The sequence below is a fragment of the Carassius auratus genome, unplaced genomic scaffold (assembly GCF_003368295.1).
Source record: "Carassius auratus strain Wakin unplaced genomic scaffold, ASM336829v1 scaf_tig00215135, whole genome shotgun sequence".
Taxonomy (NCBI): domain Eukaryota; kingdom Metazoa; phylum Chordata; class Actinopteri; order Cypriniformes; family Cyprinidae; genus Carassius; species Carassius auratus.
The window spans coordinates 618,561-638,285 of NW_020527948.1; the positions used below are offsets into that span (position 1 = coordinate 618,561).

The 19,725-nt window shown below is 35.2% G+C and overlaps 1 protein-coding gene across 2 annotated transcripts in view; it reads right to left on the bottom strand.

Annotated features, from left to right (window-relative positions):
• The window catches only part of ublcp1 (ubiquitin-like domain containing CTD phosphatase 1), a 28,531-nt gene that overhangs the window by 6,895 nt on the left and 1,911 nt on the right, over nucleotides 1–19,725 (bottom strand). For both annotated transcript variants that reach the window (XM_026259344.1, XM_026259342.1), the window contains exon 4: nucleotides 19,118–19,234. In XM_026259344.1, the coding sequence (XP_026115129.1) occupies nucleotides 19,118–19,234 (117 nt within the window). The remainder of the gene's footprint in view (nucleotides 1–19,117; nucleotides 19,235–19,725) is intronic.

Consider the following 19,725-nt stretch of genomic DNA (forward strand, 5'->3'; position numbering starts at 1 on the left):
TGGCTTGAATTCAGAGTTTGGGGGTCGTCTCACAAACTGCCTGTGGCCCTTGGACCCAAAAAGAACAATTTTACTCTCATCAGTCCACAAAATGTTCCTCCATTTCTCTTTAGGCCAGTTGATGTGTTCTTTGGCAAATTGTAACCTCTTCTGCACATGCCTTTTTTTTAACAGAGGGACTTTGCGGGGGATTCTTGAAAATAGATTAGCTTCACACAGACGTCTTCTAACTGTCACAGTACTTACAGGTAACTCCAGACTGTCTTTGATCATCCTGGAGGTGATCATTGGCTGAGCCTTTGCCATTCTGGTTATTCTTCTATCCATTTTGATGGTTGTCTTCCATTTTCTTCCACGTCTCTCTGGTTTTGCTCTCCATTTTAAGGCATTGGAGATCATTTTAGCTGAACAGCCTATCATTTTTTGCACCTCTTTATAGGTTTTCCCCTCTCTAATCAACTTTTTAATCAAAGTACGCTGTTCTTCTGAACAATGTCTTGAACGACCCATTTTCCTCAGCTTTCAAATGCATGTTCAACAAGTGTTGGCTTCATCCTTAAATAGGGGCCACCTGATTCACACCTGTTTCTTCACAAAATTGATGACCTCAGTGATTGAATGCCACACTGCTATTTTTTTGAACACACCCCTTTCAACTAATTCAACTAATTGCCCAATTGCACAGCCTTAAGAGCGTGCATATCATGAATGCTGGGTCTCATTTGTTTTCTGAGAATCTACTGAACCTACTGGTAACTTGTTTGCCACGTAGCAATAAAAAAATATACGAAAAACCTTGATTATTCTGGTTAGTCACATTGTACTGCTATTATTTTGAACAATACTGTACATACATACATACATATATACAGTACACACACACACACACAAATATATATTCAGAAAGCTGTTAGTATGACAATATTTACACATCTATCAATACTTAGACAAACATTAGCCTTAATGACTGCCTGCTGTCTTCTGGCCATGCTGTCATCCAGGTTCATGCTGACTTTGTCTGAAAAATATTTTGTCCCAAATTTGTTTTACTGGTAAGCCACTGTTTTAAGATTTTTTGGGGTATAATTTGTCCCAGTTTACTTTAGTTAATTTATCTAAGTAAAGTTAGCAAAATATAGTGTCCTACACCCACTAGTAAAAAAAAATATAATAAAAATATGCAAAAAATTGTATCTGGTCTCAGAATAATTTTTGGTTTGACTGTATAACCTTGGGTTTTTCAAACTTAATTATGCCCATTAAAATGTATTTTACCAATTTTTGTTACTTTCTTTGTTATTTTTATTTTTTTTGCTCTACGTTTCATCCCCTGTAATTTAATAGCATTAGAGCTGCTCCATTGCAACTTATTACTGTAATGATGCGCTTTGCTGTAATAATGAAGGGAACCACTCGTTATGAATGTGTGATATTTTTCACAAATAGAAGTCGCTTTTTTTTATTTTTTAACTGATACCAAGTATCAGTGCATCCCTAGTTAAAATCTAAACTCTGAATTGATTCCAGAGGAATTGCGATGCATTCGGAAAATCCACAAATCGATTCCGCATCAATTTATCATCCCAGCCCTACTAAATATTGTTATTTGCAAAATATATCATTTCAGTTTATTTGTATTTATTTTTCAGTTTTTGTTTGTGTTAATAGCAATATCTGGCAACACTGCATCACCGGCACTTAAACTGACAGTAATCAAAAAAGCCCATGGACAGGTTATTGCTGACAGGATATCAAATTCGTTATCAGTGCTGTCAAAACAGCAGCATTTGACACTAGTACACAGATCTGTAGAACTATTAAGTTTCATAATGAAATTAAATACACAAACACTATAAGTGTATGTTATGTTATTCAGTAGTTAAATTTTCACAAGTCATGCTAAAAACATTAATAAAAGCACTAGACAAACTTACCTATATAGCAATGGTTATTAATAAAAACGAACAGTAATGTGTATTGTTACATGAATAATAAACCAAAATTATCCACCCTTAACTGTAGTGAAGTTTTAATAAATTTTGATGCAATAAATAGGGTATGATTTAAAATGAACATCCCTCCAAAACAGGAATATCTTTCACACTTCTTTTAATTTTTTTATAGTGTATATATTTAGATTTGTTTGCAGAGATTATTATAGCACACCCCTCACCCACGCTTGCAACGTTACTTGGCAATATTTTAAAGATATTATTTTTGGTATATTGCATGCAGAGGTGGGTAGTAACAAGTTACATTTACTTCGTTAAATTTACTTGAGTAAATTTTTTGGGTAACTAATACTTAGAGTATATTTAAAGATGGGTACTTTTACTCTTGAGTAAATTTTTTGAAATAAAATCTGTACTTTTCTTCAATACTATGGGCGACGCTCCTCTCGTTACTTTATCTTAATGCAATAAATGTTATAAATGCTTCAGTTTATTCCAAACTCGCCGTCTACTTTTCTATGGGCAAAGAGCGATGCTCATTCGCAAATGATTCATTCTTTTGAGTCAACTCTGTTCAAAGGCTTGATCAAACCAGTTGGCAAACGAGTGAATTCGATTACAGTACACGATACCACTGTGACATTAATTTGTTGTAAGTGTGACTTATAACAGAAGGGAACCAAGTTGAATGCAGCTTCCAAAAGACAAAAAATAGCCGATTAATATTTTATTAATATTAATACAATCACACCGGCGTGAGAACGTTCAGCGAGTCATATCATCAGCTGCTAAATTCAGATCTGTGATCGCTTGCTGGCGCTGAGCCAGAGATAGATGCGTTTTTACAGCACTGCTCATTATAACCAATCACACAAGATTCTGTTGAGCTTATGAATGCAATGGCCAATCAGAAGTGTTCAGATTAGTCATCAGTACAATCCCGGTGCTTCCTTCACTCGCTCACTGACTGAATACCTCTTTCTGGCAAATTCTCTCTTCAGAAACAACAAAGTGAAGATGTGTGTACGAATCAGTAAATAAGATCTTGATTTCACAGTGTTAACAGTTTCAGTGATTTTAATGGGTGTTTTTGAGAATGATTGAACTTTAGACTGTCAGTGAAAATGATTTTTGATAATGTAAATGTTATTTGCTCTCTTTATGAACAATGAAAAAATAGTAGCAGTTTTTATAATCACATTGACTTTCGATGTTAAATTCACATTTAATATAAAGTCAGTTGTATTAAAAACATGTTATGGCATGACACCTATATCTGTTACATAAGTAAACACACAGATGTTCTGTAACTTAACGTTCATGTGAGGAGTTTTCTCAGTGTTAGAGGTTATTTATACATGTATAATACATGATTTAAAATATAATTTATTTTGTGATGCAAATCCAAATTTTCATCAGTTTTCAGAGTTATGATCCTTCAAAATATAATTCTAATATATTGATTTATTACCAGTGCTGGAAACCGTTTTGTAGAGACACATATACTGGGGGAATCCCCCATCTCCCCACCCATCTGAATAATAATTATGTATCATAACATAACTGTGTAAATGTTATTTGGCAGTTTTTACTTGGAAAAAAAGCTATGTTTTTCTAACTTTCGAATAACAATTGATAAACCTGAAATGATAGTAGTAGTATTGGTGATTAATTTCATTGACAAATAAAGGAAATGTGGATTCTTTTAAATCAAAAATGTTCTTTTTAATGCATTTAAAAATATATTTAATTTATTCCTCTGATGAAAAGTTAGTTTTCAGCAACCATAACTTCAGTCTTCGGCAGAAATCATATGCTCATTTTGTGTTCAAGTAACATTTCTTTTCAAATTTAAAAGCAGATTTGCTTCTTCATATTTTTGTGAAAACTGTGTTTTTGGATTCTCTGATTGTTAGAAAGTTCAAAAACAAGCAATAAATAAAAACAGCAACATTCATTTGAAATATTATATATAATTTTTTTTTCTTTTTTTTTTTTTTGGGGGGGGGGTGTTAAATGTAACTGTAAAAATACCAATTTCTTTATTTAATGCAGGATTATAAATAATTTTAAAGTCCCTAACTTTTTTTTTTTATACTTGCTCAAAAATAAATTTTTGAGCAAGTATAATCAGCCAGTGTTCAAAACCATCTCATTACCTTAGCCCAATTCACAATAGTCATCTTAATAATAATAATCTTTTCTAATTTGAGTGGCACTAGTAGGAATTCATTGGACATTCAAGCATACCGTTGTGTCATTACATCACATCTGTAAACTAAGGAAGTGTCCCGACAAATAGGCTATCTGCTTGTTAAGTCTGACGTCACGTGTCACCGCTTCCGTGTCCAAAAGCTCAGAAGGACGATCAGATAACACGGGAAAACAATAAAATTGGCTAATATACACTCACAATGTGATATAATACTACCAAAAATATTATACCTTTAACCTTTAACTCCATACTGAAATCCCAGATAGCCAGACAATGACAATATAAATGTTAATAAATAAATATAAAAATTATTTGTGTTTGGGACACTGTGAGCATGGAGATATTAGTGTACACCATAAGTTTGAAAACTTTTATCTTAACTGCTTAATATGAATAAACAGCATTCATAAATGGCTGCTGATTTAGTATTCTCAAGTGAAGCAAGTTGAGGCTTGGACCAGGAAACAGCGCTTCTTAAGCCACAGCTTAACAACCATGTAATTCATGAGAGGATGCTGCAGATGGGAGATCTTTAATAGCAACTAGAATAATTTAATTTATATTGATGATGGATTGAAGGTAATCCATAAAGGATTATGTGTTTATAAAACACATGTGACTGAAATTAGATTACATTCATGTTTTACTTGTGAATCTGATTAAAAACAGCACAAGTTTACACAAGTTTTGTTTTTTAAAGAAAACCAGTTTAAGAAAGAATAATTAGCTTTTTGGGTTAAAAGAATTTCTTTATATGAAATTTGAAAGGTATGACAATTTGAGATTACACTGTACAGAAATTGAAATCTACACGCTAATACTGTACATGCCACATACACGTAGGCACACAATGCTGGTTTTGTTATGATTAATAATTTGAGAACAGTATAAAGTATAACAATAACATTTGCATTGTTTGATGTGATAAGAGTTAACTGATAGTTAGATTTATTGTAAAACTTTTTCTCTCAGTTGGTCAGAAAAAAAGTGTCAAACTTGTTATTTGTTCAGATGACAATATCTGGTGAAAATTCTTATTTGGGTCATACACTAGGTGGAAAACCAGAATGGGCAATACCAGTGTTTACCGCAACCGCAGGGCCACGGCGTTAACTGCAAGTCAGTCGCGTGTTAAAATCATTAGTGAAACTACCGTGTCAGGGCATGACAAAACTTCCCCAGGCCCCAAAAATACCCTTAGACTCCAGAGGGTTAACAGCACTAACTTACAATGAAATATGTCTTCCTTCAGGTAGACTGAATGTTTTCTGCCTTGCTAAATGTTGGGCTCATGATCAAAAAATATGATTCTCCTCAAAGCGCTGACGGAGAAGCAGGGTCAGTTACTGTGAGCTGAGCCAGATAACGAACAAAATATTTGACTCGTTCTTGAGGCAAGAACTGTTTCTGTCAGACGCGTCCAATTCGAGAACCGAGGAGCTGATTTGGTGCATGTGTGATTCAGCATGAAGCAGAATGACACACAGAGCGTCTAAACCGAACTGATTCTTTTGGTGATTGATTCTGAAATGATTATGTGCTAATGTTATGAGCCCAAGTAAACCGAAGGCTTTAATCAAGGGCAATCATCGCAAATGAAGTCATTAGGTAAAGCGCAAAAGAATCGGTGAATCGTTTTATTCAACCAGTTTATTGACTTGAACCGTCTGAAAGAACTACTAGTGATCCAAAAACTGATGCAACCGGTTCTTGTCTCGAGAAAGAGTCAATCTTTTGTTCGTCATCTGGCTAGGTGTTCATTTTCAGTTCTCTCTTCACAGCAGTTCAGTCAGTGTACTGTTTGAGTACATGAATTGCTCCGGGATATTGGTTTGTTTTAACTCAGAGGGAGTTAACAGCTTAAGTCATTTGTGGATTAATGCTTATTGGAGACATGAACAGTTTTAAACGATTCAGTTCCATTTGGTGAACTGGTTCAAGAAGATCCGGTTACAACGAATGATTCGTTCGCAAACCGGATGTCACTACACTGCAGAGTTTTGAACTCTCACACAACAGACATGGAAGAGAAGATAATAACTTCCTGTTTGTTGTTGGCGGCTGTACTGCGTTTGAGACCTGTCACTATATTCTTTTCATTTACTATTTTTAACATCATTTCCGTTTATATAACGTGTGAATATATCCTCTATTGTATTCTACAACAAAAACAATCAGAGCGCCTCGCTATCACTAGTTTTATTTTGATCTCCCGGGTCCGCTATTAGCTTTTAGCCCGTTAGCATCAGCAAGCGTGGTTGCTGCTAACTGCGCTTACATTGCTAATACTCTATTCACACACATTACCACTGCTGTACTCACTGTTACTTGCTTTAATGGTGGATGAATGTCTCCACTCTGTGCAGCTCGAGCTCGAGGCCGTGGGGAAGCAGATTCGCGACCTGGAGGTAAGGCAGGCCCAGCTGAGAGAAAGGAGAGCCGCGCTGGAATCATCCCGGGCTGATGCTCACAAGTCCGGGGTAAGTATACAGCGTGCTGTTAACAGTCCCACCACGTCTACTCCGTGTGTTTCTCTGCACAGGCCGGGTGCACCCAGGATGCAATCTTCCCAGATGTCCTTCACTGCGACTCCGGGACACCACGGACCCTGGGTGCATCCACAGCGGAGGACGTGAGCCGGGTCCCGGGCGACGACTTCTCCCCCTCCTGCCTTCGAGATCTCCATCCGGAACCGCTTCGCTCCCCTCCGTGAGACAGGACGCAATGCTGTGATCATCGGAGACTCCATCGTCCGACACGTAAGTGCTACGTTAGCCGAAGGTAAAGTGCACACTCATTGTTTGCCTGGTGCTCGTGTTCTCGATGTTTCTGCGCAGATACCCGCGATCCTGAAGGCCAACGAGAGCCCCAGAGCGGTCGTGCTTCATGCCGGGGTTAACGACACCACGCTGCGGCAGACGGAGACGCTGAAGAGGGACTTCAGCAGCCTGATCGAGACGGTTCGCAGCACAACGCCCGCGGCGACGATCGTCGTGTCAGGACCACTGCCCACGTATCGACGAGGACACGAAAGGTTCAGTAGACTTTTTGCTTTAAATGAATGGTTGTTGTCATGGTGTAAAGAACAGAAAGTGTTATTTGTTAATAACTGGAATCTTTTCTGGGAGCGTCCTAGGCTGTGTCGTGCTGATGGATTACACCCCAGCAAAATCGGAGCGGAGCTGCTTTCTGACAACATCTCCAGGACACTTCGCTCCATGTGACTAGTAAGTCAATTTTCAAATAACCATTATGATGAGTTTTGTTCCACCCGCTTAAATGATAAAAGTACTTGCACTGTAAAAACTATTAAGACTGTGTCTGTTCCCCAAATAGGGAGTTCAAAATATAAATATAATCTAGGATCTAGAAAAATCTTATCGCAATTAAACCAGAAAAATGTAAAGTAAATGAACAAAAACAATTTTTAAAGTTTGGTCTCATAAATATTAGATCACTCACACCAAAAGCAGTTATTGTGAATGAAATTATCACAGATAATAGTTTTGATGTACTCTGCTTGACTGAAACCTGGCTAAAACCAAATGATTATTTTGGTTTGAATGAGTCTACTCCACCAAACTACTGTTATAAGCATGAGCCCCGTCAGACTGGTCGTGGCGGAGGTGTTGCAACAATATATAGTGATATTCTCAATGTTACCCAGAAAACAGGATACAGCTTTAACTCTTTTGAAATACTCCTGCTAAATGTTACACTGTCAGACATGCAAAAGAAATCTAATGTATCTCTTGCTCTGGCTACTGTGTATAGACCAGCAAGGTCGTATACAGAATTCCTAAAAGAATTTGCAGATTTCCTTTCAGACCTTCTAGTTACAGTTGATAAGGCGCTAATCATGGGAGATTTTAATATTCACGTTGATAATGCAAATGATGCATTAGGACTTGCGTTTACTGACCTAATAAACTCTTTTGGAGTCAAGCAAAATGTCACCGGGCCCACTCACCGTTTTAATCTATACTAGATTTAATTATATTGCATGGAATCAATCTTACTGCTACAGATATTGTGCCTCAAAGTGATGATATTACAGACCATTTCCTTGAATCGTGCATGCGTATAACTGATATTAACTATATGTCTCAGCGATACCGTCTAGGCAGAACTATTGTTCCAGCCACCAAAGAAAGATTCGCAAATAACCTGCCTGATCTATCTCAACTGCTATTTGTACCCAAAAATACACATGAATTAGACGAAATAACTGACAACATGGGCACTATTTTCTCTAATACATTAGAAGCTGTTGCCCCCATCAAATTGAAAAAGGTTAGAGAAAAACGTACTGTACCATGGTATAACAGTAATACTCACTCTCTCAAGAAAGTAACTCGTAGTCTTGAACGCAAATGGAGAAAAACTAACTTAGAAGTTTTTAGAATTGCATGGAAAAATAGTATGTCCAGCTATAGACAGGCTCTAAAAACTGCTAGGGCAGAACATATACACAAACTCATAGAAAATAACCAAAACAATCCAAGGTTTTTATTTAGCACAGTGGCTAAGTTAACAAATTACCAGACGCCACCTGATTGAAATATTCCACCAAAGTTAAATAGTAATGATTTCTTCACTCATAAAATAGATAACATTAGAAATACAATAGCGAATGTAGATTCTAAAGCGTCTAACACTTCAGTTTCATCCATCGCACCCAAAAATAAACTGCAGTGCTTTACAAATATAGGACAGGAAGAGCTAAATAAACTTATCACTGTATCTAAACCAACAACATGTTTAATTAGATCCTGACCTGTACCCACTAAATTACTGAAAGAGCTGTTACCTGTAGCCGAAGAACCGTTTCTCAATATCATTAATATTATCTTTAGGTCACGTCCCAAAACCATTCAAGCTGGCGGTTATCAAGCCTCTTATTAAGAAACCAAAACTAGATCCTAGTGTACTGGCAAATTATAGGCCTATTTCAAATCTTCCATTTATGTCTAATATTTTTGAAAAAGTTGTGTCTGCTCAATTGAGCACCTTCCTGCATAAAAATGATATGTATGAAGAATTTCAGTCAGGTTTTAGGCCCCACCATAGCACAGAAACTGCACTTGTTAAAATTACAAATGACCTGCTCCTTGCGTCAGATCAAGGCTGCATCTCATTTCTAGTCTTACTTGACCTTAGTGCTGCGTTTGACACCATAGATCATGACATACTCATAGATCGATTACAAAACTATACAGGTATTCAAGGGCAGGCTCTAAGATGGTTTAGATCCTACCTGTCCGATTGCTACCATTTTGTTTACTTAAATGGGGTGTCATCTCATTTATCATCAGTAAAATATGGAGTGCCACAAGGATCCGTCCTAGGTCCCCTTCTATTTTCAATATTCATGTTGCCCCTTGGTAATATTATTAGAAAATACAGAATTAGCTTCCACTGTTATGCTGATGATACTCAGCTATATATCTCAAAGAGACCAGATGAAACTTCCCAATTATCTAAGCTAACAGAGTGTGTTAAAAATGTAAAAGATTGGATGACTAATAATTTTCTCCAATTAAATTCGGATAAGACAGAGATATTAATTATTGGACCAAAAAACACTACAAAGAATCTTGTAGATTACAATCTGCAACTAGACGGATGTCCTGTTACTTCCTATACAGTCAGAAATCTGGGTGTTATATTAGACAGCAATTTGTCTTTTGAAAATCATATTTCCAATGTTACAAAAACTGCATTCTTCCATCTTAGAAACATTGCCAAGCTACGAAACATGTTATCTGTTTCTGATGCAGTAAAGCTAGTTCATGCATTTATGACCTCTAGACTGGACTATTGTAATGCACTTCTAGGTGGTTGTCCTGCTTCGTCAATAAACAAGCTACAGGTAGTCCAAAATGCAGCAGCTAGAGTCCTTACGAGGTCAAGAAAATATGATCATATTACCCCAATTTTACAGTTGTAGCAACAATGAGTTGTACAGAATAATTAACTCAAATGATATATAGGGAATTTGAATAATTAATCAGGAATATGAATAATATTTATATCTCATATGACAGTTACAATAAATTGTATTGATTATGAAAAATAGCTCAATTGTCTATACCAATAACTAATTACAGGGCACTGTAACTTACTCATTAATATGTCAATATTCCATTCTTCATATCAATTATTGTGATATCTCTTACTGTAAATTACTGCAAATCAAACAGTGGTTTGTCCAGCAAACCAGATTGACCTATCAATTTTCAATAAAGTTATCACTTCTTATAATTCAAGGAAAAATATTCTCTGGCCATGAAAACATTATCCTATCCTTATGATAAATTTAGTTTATAAATTTAAAGCTTGTAGCTAAAGATCAGACATCTCAGTGACTCGTAATGTGAGCGGGTGGTGGAGACAAGAATCATGAATATATGGTTTTTAATAATTTACTAATGATACATCGAAACTACAAATCACACAGAGTAAATATGCGTACGACAATACAGACAGTAAACTTTTTACAAGACATAACGGAATCCAAATGAGGGAGAGAGAGAGAGAGAATGAAAGAGGGAGAGATCACAGAATGAGCTCAGGTAAGAAAATTATAGACAGTAACACTTCTCAGCCAACAATGGATCAAATCATAGCAACACTTTAAAGCAGCATTTAAATCGATGCGATCTGAGCGCGGCCCAAGGCCGCTCCGAGGGACTCGCTGGAGCGACGAGGGTCGCACAGGAGAGCAGCGTGTCCGAGAACGAAGAGAGGAAGAAGAGAAAAAAAAGAGAAGGCGGAACTTGTTCGGTCAGTTCTTATGGCTTGGGATGGTTCACGCCTCTTTTCGCGTGAACAACCAATGAACGTCCGCGATCTAAAGCAGAGGGAAAGTTCCTTTGTCTCTGTGGAAACACCCACCCTACTAACTTTGGGGGTTGTTAGATTTCAGCAGTGATATTCTAGCAAGTTCTTAATTCAAGATTAATAAATTTTTCCTTACTTTGCTTTAGATAAATGGGTCTGTCAAACCATGACGATTGCACAGATACCAAAAATAATATATATAAATGATCAAAACATGAAAATACATTCAAATGCAGAATTACCCACATTTAAAGATTTAATTAACACATGATGAAACTGCAGATAGTCCCAATTTATATGGGAAACCTCTAATGTACCGAAAAAAACAATACTATATACATTTAGACTACATTTGAGTACATTTTACCATTCTTTTGTAAGGGTTAGATTTCCTGTCCTGTTGCCCAGGGGGTCATAAAGTTTATGAGCTGCAAAGGAGTGGGGGTTACATAAACATGACTATTTGAGAAAGAGTTAGACTGAGGAGAAACATTTCCACTTATAAGTCATCACTTTAACCATTTACCCAGGATTAACCATTTTTATGCAATACACAAACATTCAAAATACATATTAGTAAGGAACTTTAAGAAAGGTTTCTTTTTGTGTGTGTGTGTGTTAAGGAATTTGGGGGGTTTTCAGGTCTCCTTTGAGGCTCGCATGGGTATCATAAAATAATTTAAGTCCAGCCAGGCTGGTGCCAGGCCAGGCATTTAGTGCAAAAAGGGTTTCATTTGTATGCCTGAATTTAACCCATGAATCGATGACCTGCATATGCGTTACACAGTCTCTGCACTGGCTACCTATTAAGTTCCGTATCAGGTACAAATTATCATCACTTACCTATGAGGCCCTAAATGGGTCACAAAACGCTGGACTTTTGGTAGTTCCTAGGATTGCAAAGTCCACTAAAGGAGGTAGAGCTTTCTCACATTTGGCTCCCAAACTCTGGAATAGCCTTCCTGATAATGTTCGGGGTTCAGACACACTCTCTCTGTTTAAATCTAGATTAAAAACAAATCTCTTTCGCCAAGCATACGAATAATGTATCTTTTAAATTGTGAGTGTAGTTGCATCTGATCAAATGTGCATTTTTATTCATTAGCTTGGGTTAAACTAATTTTACTTTGTTGGATCAGCAGCTATGCTAATGATGTCTTTATTTTGTTTCTATGTGTTGCCACGGGATTTACATCCCGTGGTAACTCGGATTACACAAGCTCCAGTCTGGATCCAGAACACCTGAGAAGAGATGATGCTGACCCTCAGAGGACCCCAGATGATGCTAACCTTGAATCAACAAACAGAACTAACAATTATTGCTAAATGTGTGACTGCATCATATAATAACTATTCATTACTAATATTGATAGTTCATCGTCTAGCTGACTACGTCTTGTATTATTATTATTATTTATTTTTTTCTAAAATCCTGTCAAACGTGCACAAACTACTAGCTACTACTAAATATTGTAGAAACATAATTTTCTGTAAAGTTGCTTTGTAACGATTTGTATTGTAAAAAGCGCTATACAAATAAACTTGAATTGAATTGAATTGAATAATGAATAAAGTAATAGTTTTTGCTATTTTTGGACCAAAATGAATTTTCGATGCTTCAAAAAATTCTAACTGACCCTCTGATGTCACATGGACTACTTTTGATGATGTTTTTCTTACCTTTCTAACCATGGACAGTATACCATAACACATTTTCAATGGAGAGACAGAAAGCTCTCGGACTAAATCTAAAATATCTTAAACTGTGTTCCGAAGATGAACAAAGGTCTTATGGGTTTTGAACGACATGAGAGCCATTAATGAGATAATTTTAATTTGCGATGAACTAACCCTTTAAGGGATCTCTCCATTACAGACCGTTCTGAAAGCAGAATTTATGCAAAAGCGTATAAAAAGCTTTAAAAACTTTAACAGATGTCTAGAGGGTATTTAATAGGGCTGCCTCCCACGTAAGATTTTTCTAGTTACTAGTCGTTCATTTGTCATTATTATATTAAATGTACATCTATAATCCACCCCTTATAAATTCTGAGCTCAAGCACATGCATTACGTTTTCCACAAACCACATGCAGAAGTAGCCTAATAATTGTGAAAAAGGAGACTTTTTAATTTTTTATTAATAAACAAATGTTTTATTGCTGGCTGCAAGATTAAATTCACAGTGCTGAATCTCTCCACATGGATTACATAATGCTTTCGTTTTTAATTAATTAGTTTAAAAGACATCTCAAACTTTCTTTAGATATATTTCTCATGTATATGAGTCACCCCAATTTTCAGTTATTTCATTATCAGGAAAAAATTTAAGTGATCGAGAGGGCGCTTCCCTGTCCTGCATATGCATTAATAATTTTCGCACAAACACTTGAATATGTATAATAATTTACACTCTGTATATGCATTACAAAGTATAATTTTTTTACATGCAATTATCCAAAATAAAACCAAACAATAATGAAGACAAAATATGTAGACAAATAAGAATAAACGATGTGAGTGCACGCTAAGCAACGTGCAACGCAAGAAAATCTACTTATATTGCAAATCCTGCACTCTGATATTTTAAGGAATATTATACACACCTGCATTTAAATGCGGTTGCAATTAATTCATTTATTTTTTACTTTACTTAAATTATGTGAAAGCAAATAAAGAAGGCTCCCTTTAAAATCACTGAAGTTGTCAATGAAGCGCTTTTTTACATTGTGTGCATTTTGTTGATTATAATAAGAGAACTTGAGTTTAAACTTGAGGACGTTTTATTAATCAGTCCATTCTTTAGAGTTTCAATGATTAAGCTAAATCGTGCAGGTTTAATTTTTTTGTTTCTTGTTTCAATTGGGCTTAAATAAAGGGAGTGAAATTATACAGTGCCTCACGTTTTACTAAAATAAAGGAAATCATTTATAAAACACGCAACAATTTCTTAATCATCGTACAGACAAATATCTTTTTCCCAAAAAGTTATGTCAAAATAAAGGACAGGTAACAAATAACAATGAAGTGCATGACAAAAATGCATTCTGTTTTATTAAAGGAATTTTAAAATATAAATTAAATTATAGGCCTAATATGTGAGAATATTGACATTTTGCATATTAATCCATGTAGACTAGCTCACTAAAATACTGTAGGCTACCACTTTTAATGCTTCGATGCAAAGTAAACCACAATTTCTTTAGAATAACACATAATTCATATTATATAAATAATACTGCACACCTATGCAATGTATCAAATCTAAAATATGGTGTAATACTGTGTAGCTTAGAGAAAATATAAGCACAAGCTCATAGGCTTGACATAATCCTGCCTGAATTCATTCTAAGAAATACACATAACTTCAAGCAATCAACTCTCATCTGTGAATATCAAATATTTTAACTAACAGTGCTTTACTTAAATTTTCCCCTTCTGTAGCCATCAAATGTGACGCATTGCGGCAAAGCTGATGGCTATTTGCGAAAATGTGCTTCGATGCACTTGTTTGATAACTTGTGGTTAACCCTCTGGAGTCTAAGGGTATTTTTTGGGTCTGGTTTTGTTTTGTCATGCCCTGACATTTGTGCTTTTTTCAGTTTCTTATAAATATCTAAATAGGTAAAGTCTAATCTCACTGTAATCACCACAAACTAGGCTATAATAATATGTGAAATGCATGTATGTGGGTCAAAGACGTTAAGATGTCCGCATCAAAAGAAATGTACAAAAGTGATTTTGTGTCCATAGAAAGTACATTAAATGCAAGTAAAATGTCTACTTTTTGGAGAATAAAATGTCAAAATTTGGTTAAAATAATGTTACATTGTCATTCAGTGTAACACAATATTTATGCAAAAATTCAAACAGCATGCTTATTCTGACGTGTAGATATTAAAATATATAAAAGAATAATGGAGCATACTAAATTTTATTGTGTTTTAAATTAGTAAAAAAAAAAAACTTACTGACAAATGGGCATAACCTAGGATAGTAGCAAATGTTAAAAATGTCAAATTACAACTAAATAGTATTTGGAGTGAGAGTAATTAGTCTTTTAATGTCATAAATTGATTTTTGTTGTAAATATGCCTGACAAGCTTGTTACACTGAATGACATTTTACTGGGTGTCTTCTGTAAATCAGGGGAAATGTATGATATTTATTTTTTTGCTCAGAAAAACTAAAAAAATTGCAATTAAATAAAACCGAAAAGTTTTTGCATTTTGGGGGTGGGGGGACACTAAAACAGTTTAAAGCAGTATTCCATGCTTTTTTATGCTTAAACACTTTTTCGTCTTTGACCCATGTACATGATTGTATTTTTGAGAAAAAAAATGTTTATGCATGGTTAGTGAAAAACTAAAAACTTTAAAACACTTGAATCAGGTAATAAAACACAAAGAACAATGGTTCCTGGGATTTTTGAGAACTGGAGCTTGTAGCCTAGAATTTTTCTTTCTCAATTATGTGAAAATCATCTAATTTACTCACTCACAGAAAACAATATATTGATTTAAATTTATTAAGACACGTTTTGTTGGTAAAAGTCATATGCGAGTAGGCGTCAACTATCATGAATATCATTGTGATTTACACCTGAGAAGACAAAGGCCTGCATAATGAGCAGCATAATGAGCCTTTAACCCCTTACTAGTAACCCCCTTTTTTGGCATGGAGACCGAAATTACATACCCAAAATAAAAAGGTTTCTGCTCATGATTCTTTCTGACTAGATACATAATCAACCTTTGTTCACAAAGCTGACACTTTAAAGTTTACTGTTCAGGAATCAGAATCACTCAGACTGTTATGATAATAGAGATATATAAACTCAAACATAAAAACAAAAATAAAAATATAAAAAACATATGTTTTAAATGCATTTAAAAAAATGTTCATGTAGGAAATGAGTTTGAAAACACAGTGTAGCTAAGGCCACAAGTCTTCCAAAACTTCATAAAAAATTTCATAATCAAATCTGTAAAACTGTGAATTTTATGAAATATTTTCTAAGGCCATGTCATGTGTGTTTTTAGAGAAGGCTAATCAGATTGATTTATGGCACTTGTCATCTCTATAAGATCTCACATGTAAACATTCCTGTGCTCTTTGTGTATGTTTCACTGTTGAAAGCTGCCCGATTCATGATTGTATTGTTCTCACCAAACGAGTCATTCACACCTCCGCCAGGTACGACACATTATCCGCATTATTCTTTTATCAGTATTCTTTTGTTTTTATTCCACCTTTATTAGCCTTGATTGTGGTTTTTCAGGCTTTACAAAGCAACAAAGCAGCGATCTCACTTCAGTCTCTCTTTGCATTTAGCCCTTATTTATCAAAAGTCTTACTATAAAAATACAACAAAACATTTTCTTACGACCTTACGTGAATTATTGAGACAAAAATGCATTATGAAGAAGAAAAGCACCTACTATTAGTAGCATTGGTGCTAACGTTAGCATCAAGATACATCTGACAATTTATGAAATTATTAGTACACTTTTACTCAAAACTCACTTTAAACCCCGATCGAGTGTTTATAATAACTTCCTTTAGCGATCAGGGGTGGAATTTGGTCGTTTACTGTTGTAAAAATATGTTATTTGTAGCCTTTTTCATCGCTGTACAAGTTAGCATTTCCGATGTACATATTCGATTTTTTTTATAAAAACGCCCCAGATCTCAAGAAATTCTCATACCAAGCTTTACTATCGTAATTGCGGGTTTATTATTCGGATACTTTGTGTGTACAGAGGTGTTTCAGTGTTGTTTTGGCCAGATAACTACCAGGAAGTGCACAGGAAGCATGTGACACGATGGGGCGGTGTCCATATATGACACTCTCATATTGACGTTGGGAAGACCCAATCAGAGTCTGAGTCACACACCGCACGAGCTGTGACTACTGCACGCACACACAGATCGCTGGGAGAGGCTGTTTATCATCTGATCGCGTAAATCCGTGGAAAATGAATAGAAATGACGATTCTGTCTGAAGAAATATGAAGTAAACATCAGTAAATATATCCATATATCTCCGCAGATATGCATCTTTGGTCTATAAATCCTTATTGACGCTGTTCAGTGAGTCTATGTGAACACAAATAAACCGCTGCTGACGTGACTGAATAAGAGTGAGTGGTGAATTTCTATTCAAAATGTGGCATAATACGGATTTATTATTTTGCACTCCTGACATAAATCACTAAATATATGTCACTGCAACAATGTTTTATAAAAATATTGGTCAAATATCGAAGCTAGAGTCTTTAAACTTTCAATTGATGCACAGTTTGTCCAGATGAAGACAGTGATGTTTAATGTGCTGTGAAAGTGAAACAATAATAAACTGGGGTCGTCGGCGATGTTTGCACGTAAAGGGGTTAAGTCAGCTGTGTGTCACTGAGAGGGAGGTGTTACAAGAAAGAATGTGAGGAGAAAATAAATCTATATAATTTTATGTTTGTAGTTTATTTAGAATGTATTTAAATATTTTTATCCCACAACATAATTTAATATACATTTGGGGGAGCAGTTAAACAGTTTATTAGGAACAACCAAAGCTGACTTTCAAACTAATGTTTTTGCATCATTACTCCAGTCACACAATCCTTCAGAAATCCTTTTAACAATCTTATTTTCTACAAAAAAAAAAAAAAAAACATTTATTGCTATTATTATTATTTTATTATTAATGTTGAAAAGAGCTGAGAATATTTTTTTTGGTTTTTTAGGGGGAAAAATTTGAAAGAACAGCATTGTTTTTACATTTGTTTGTAATCTTTATTTGTTAAATTTATATTATTTACATCAAGCTTTTGAATGGTGTAGTATTGCATATTGTTATTGAAACTTCATAATATTTCACTTGATTATACATTTAGTCAGGAATTATAGTTTGGAAAAAGTCTTTGGAAAAAGTCTAACTAGTAAAATGTTTACAGGTTATGTGAAAACTAGTACAAGTATATAAATAAATACAAAGAGACTTACTCATGTTTATGATCTCTGCTGAATAAAATGCTTCATTCTTTTTTTCTGAGGAAATCCATTTATCAAATCCTCAACCACATCACATCTTTTTGGGGTGAATTGTCTTATTCCTCTCATCGCAAAACAAACAGTAAAATAAAAAGAATTTAAAGAACAGTATCACTGCTTTTTCTTCTGTGTGGGCATATTCAAGCCACGCACTTCAGTTTGAATCTGAAAAGCACGTTCAGCGTGGGGACGTGGTCACATTAGATATAATGAAGGGAGATGTGAAAAACGGACATCGCGTTGTTTTCATATGGATTACTTTATCACAGAATATTTGTTTTCGGCAGAACTTGTTTAGTTTAAAAGTAGACATGTCAAGCGTTCTATAGATATCTCTCTCATGTTTCTTCGTTGAGTATTCACGAAGTTACAGTTCATTTTAATGATGTGTTTGTAAATGAAGATCAGCACAGACAAAGGCTGCAGACAGCACACCTTGTTTGTTATCTTTATTTTAGAAGTTCACAAAATGTTGTTATTATTAGTTCTGTAACCAAAAAAAGTAGACCCTTTACAGATTCGATTGATGTATTGATCTTATCTGAATGATTAAAACTGAAAGTGTAATTTAAGTTCTTTTCAGGGTTATCAGGAGAAAATGACTCATAACGCGTATACGCGTAAATCGACTCCAGAGGGTTCAAGCGCCACTCAGCGGTCAAAAGCTGCAAATGCACTTTGCAGATGCGGTGGCACTTACTACATTTTGGTTGGCCACCTACTGTATACTCCAAGTCACAGGCTGGAATCTGAAGTACAGAATCCACACCGGTGCAGTGACTGACAGCCAAACATTTTCCTCAAAACATTAGATCCGCACTAGAGCCATGCTAATGCACAATGCACACAAAGATAATGCCACAAATAACTGCAATTACAGGTTTCAAACAGAGATGGTGATGGTGACACAGATACAAAACTTACAGAATGTAGCTTTAAGAATCCATTTAAAATTGGATTGTGATTCCCAGAATCAGATTGGATCATGATGTACACAAAGATTCCCAAATAATTACCTGTTAAATCAGAAATTAAGTATAAACATTGACTCTAGCATACCTTCAGTCCATTCTGTGGATTCATGAGAAAGTTTCTTCCAATGTCATCAAACATAATTGTGTTCTTTCTGTTGTAGAACTCACTATATTTATCCCATATGACTCCTAAAGGCTTCACCTGAAACATTAGAAGTACACATTATGCATAACGGGACACTGGGGATTGATAGACAATTAATTATAATTTCTACTAATGATTTATCTGTACTGCTACTATTGGACAAGAACAAAATTGGAACTGAACTGAGCTGGAAATTGACACTTTCTCTGCAACATTAGCTGGGTTTCCATCACCCTGCTTTTATGTGCATTTTGAAGTATTGCATCAGAATTGAGCAATGGAAACACTGAATTACAAGAACATTGAAAAGTTTTTACGCTCGCTTGAGGTGGTTTTTGACTTGAAAAAGGGTTAATGCGAATATAATGGGAGATGGAAATGCATTTTGTGAATAAATTCCTCCAAGCGCATCAAAAAAGTAATATGAATGCACTATGGGATAGTAAATCCTGACTAACCAGCAGATAGATCTTGTTCCACAGCATCTGAAATTTTGTTGTATGGTCATTCGGAAATTCCAAAGCAAAGTCTGTCATCAAATAATTTCT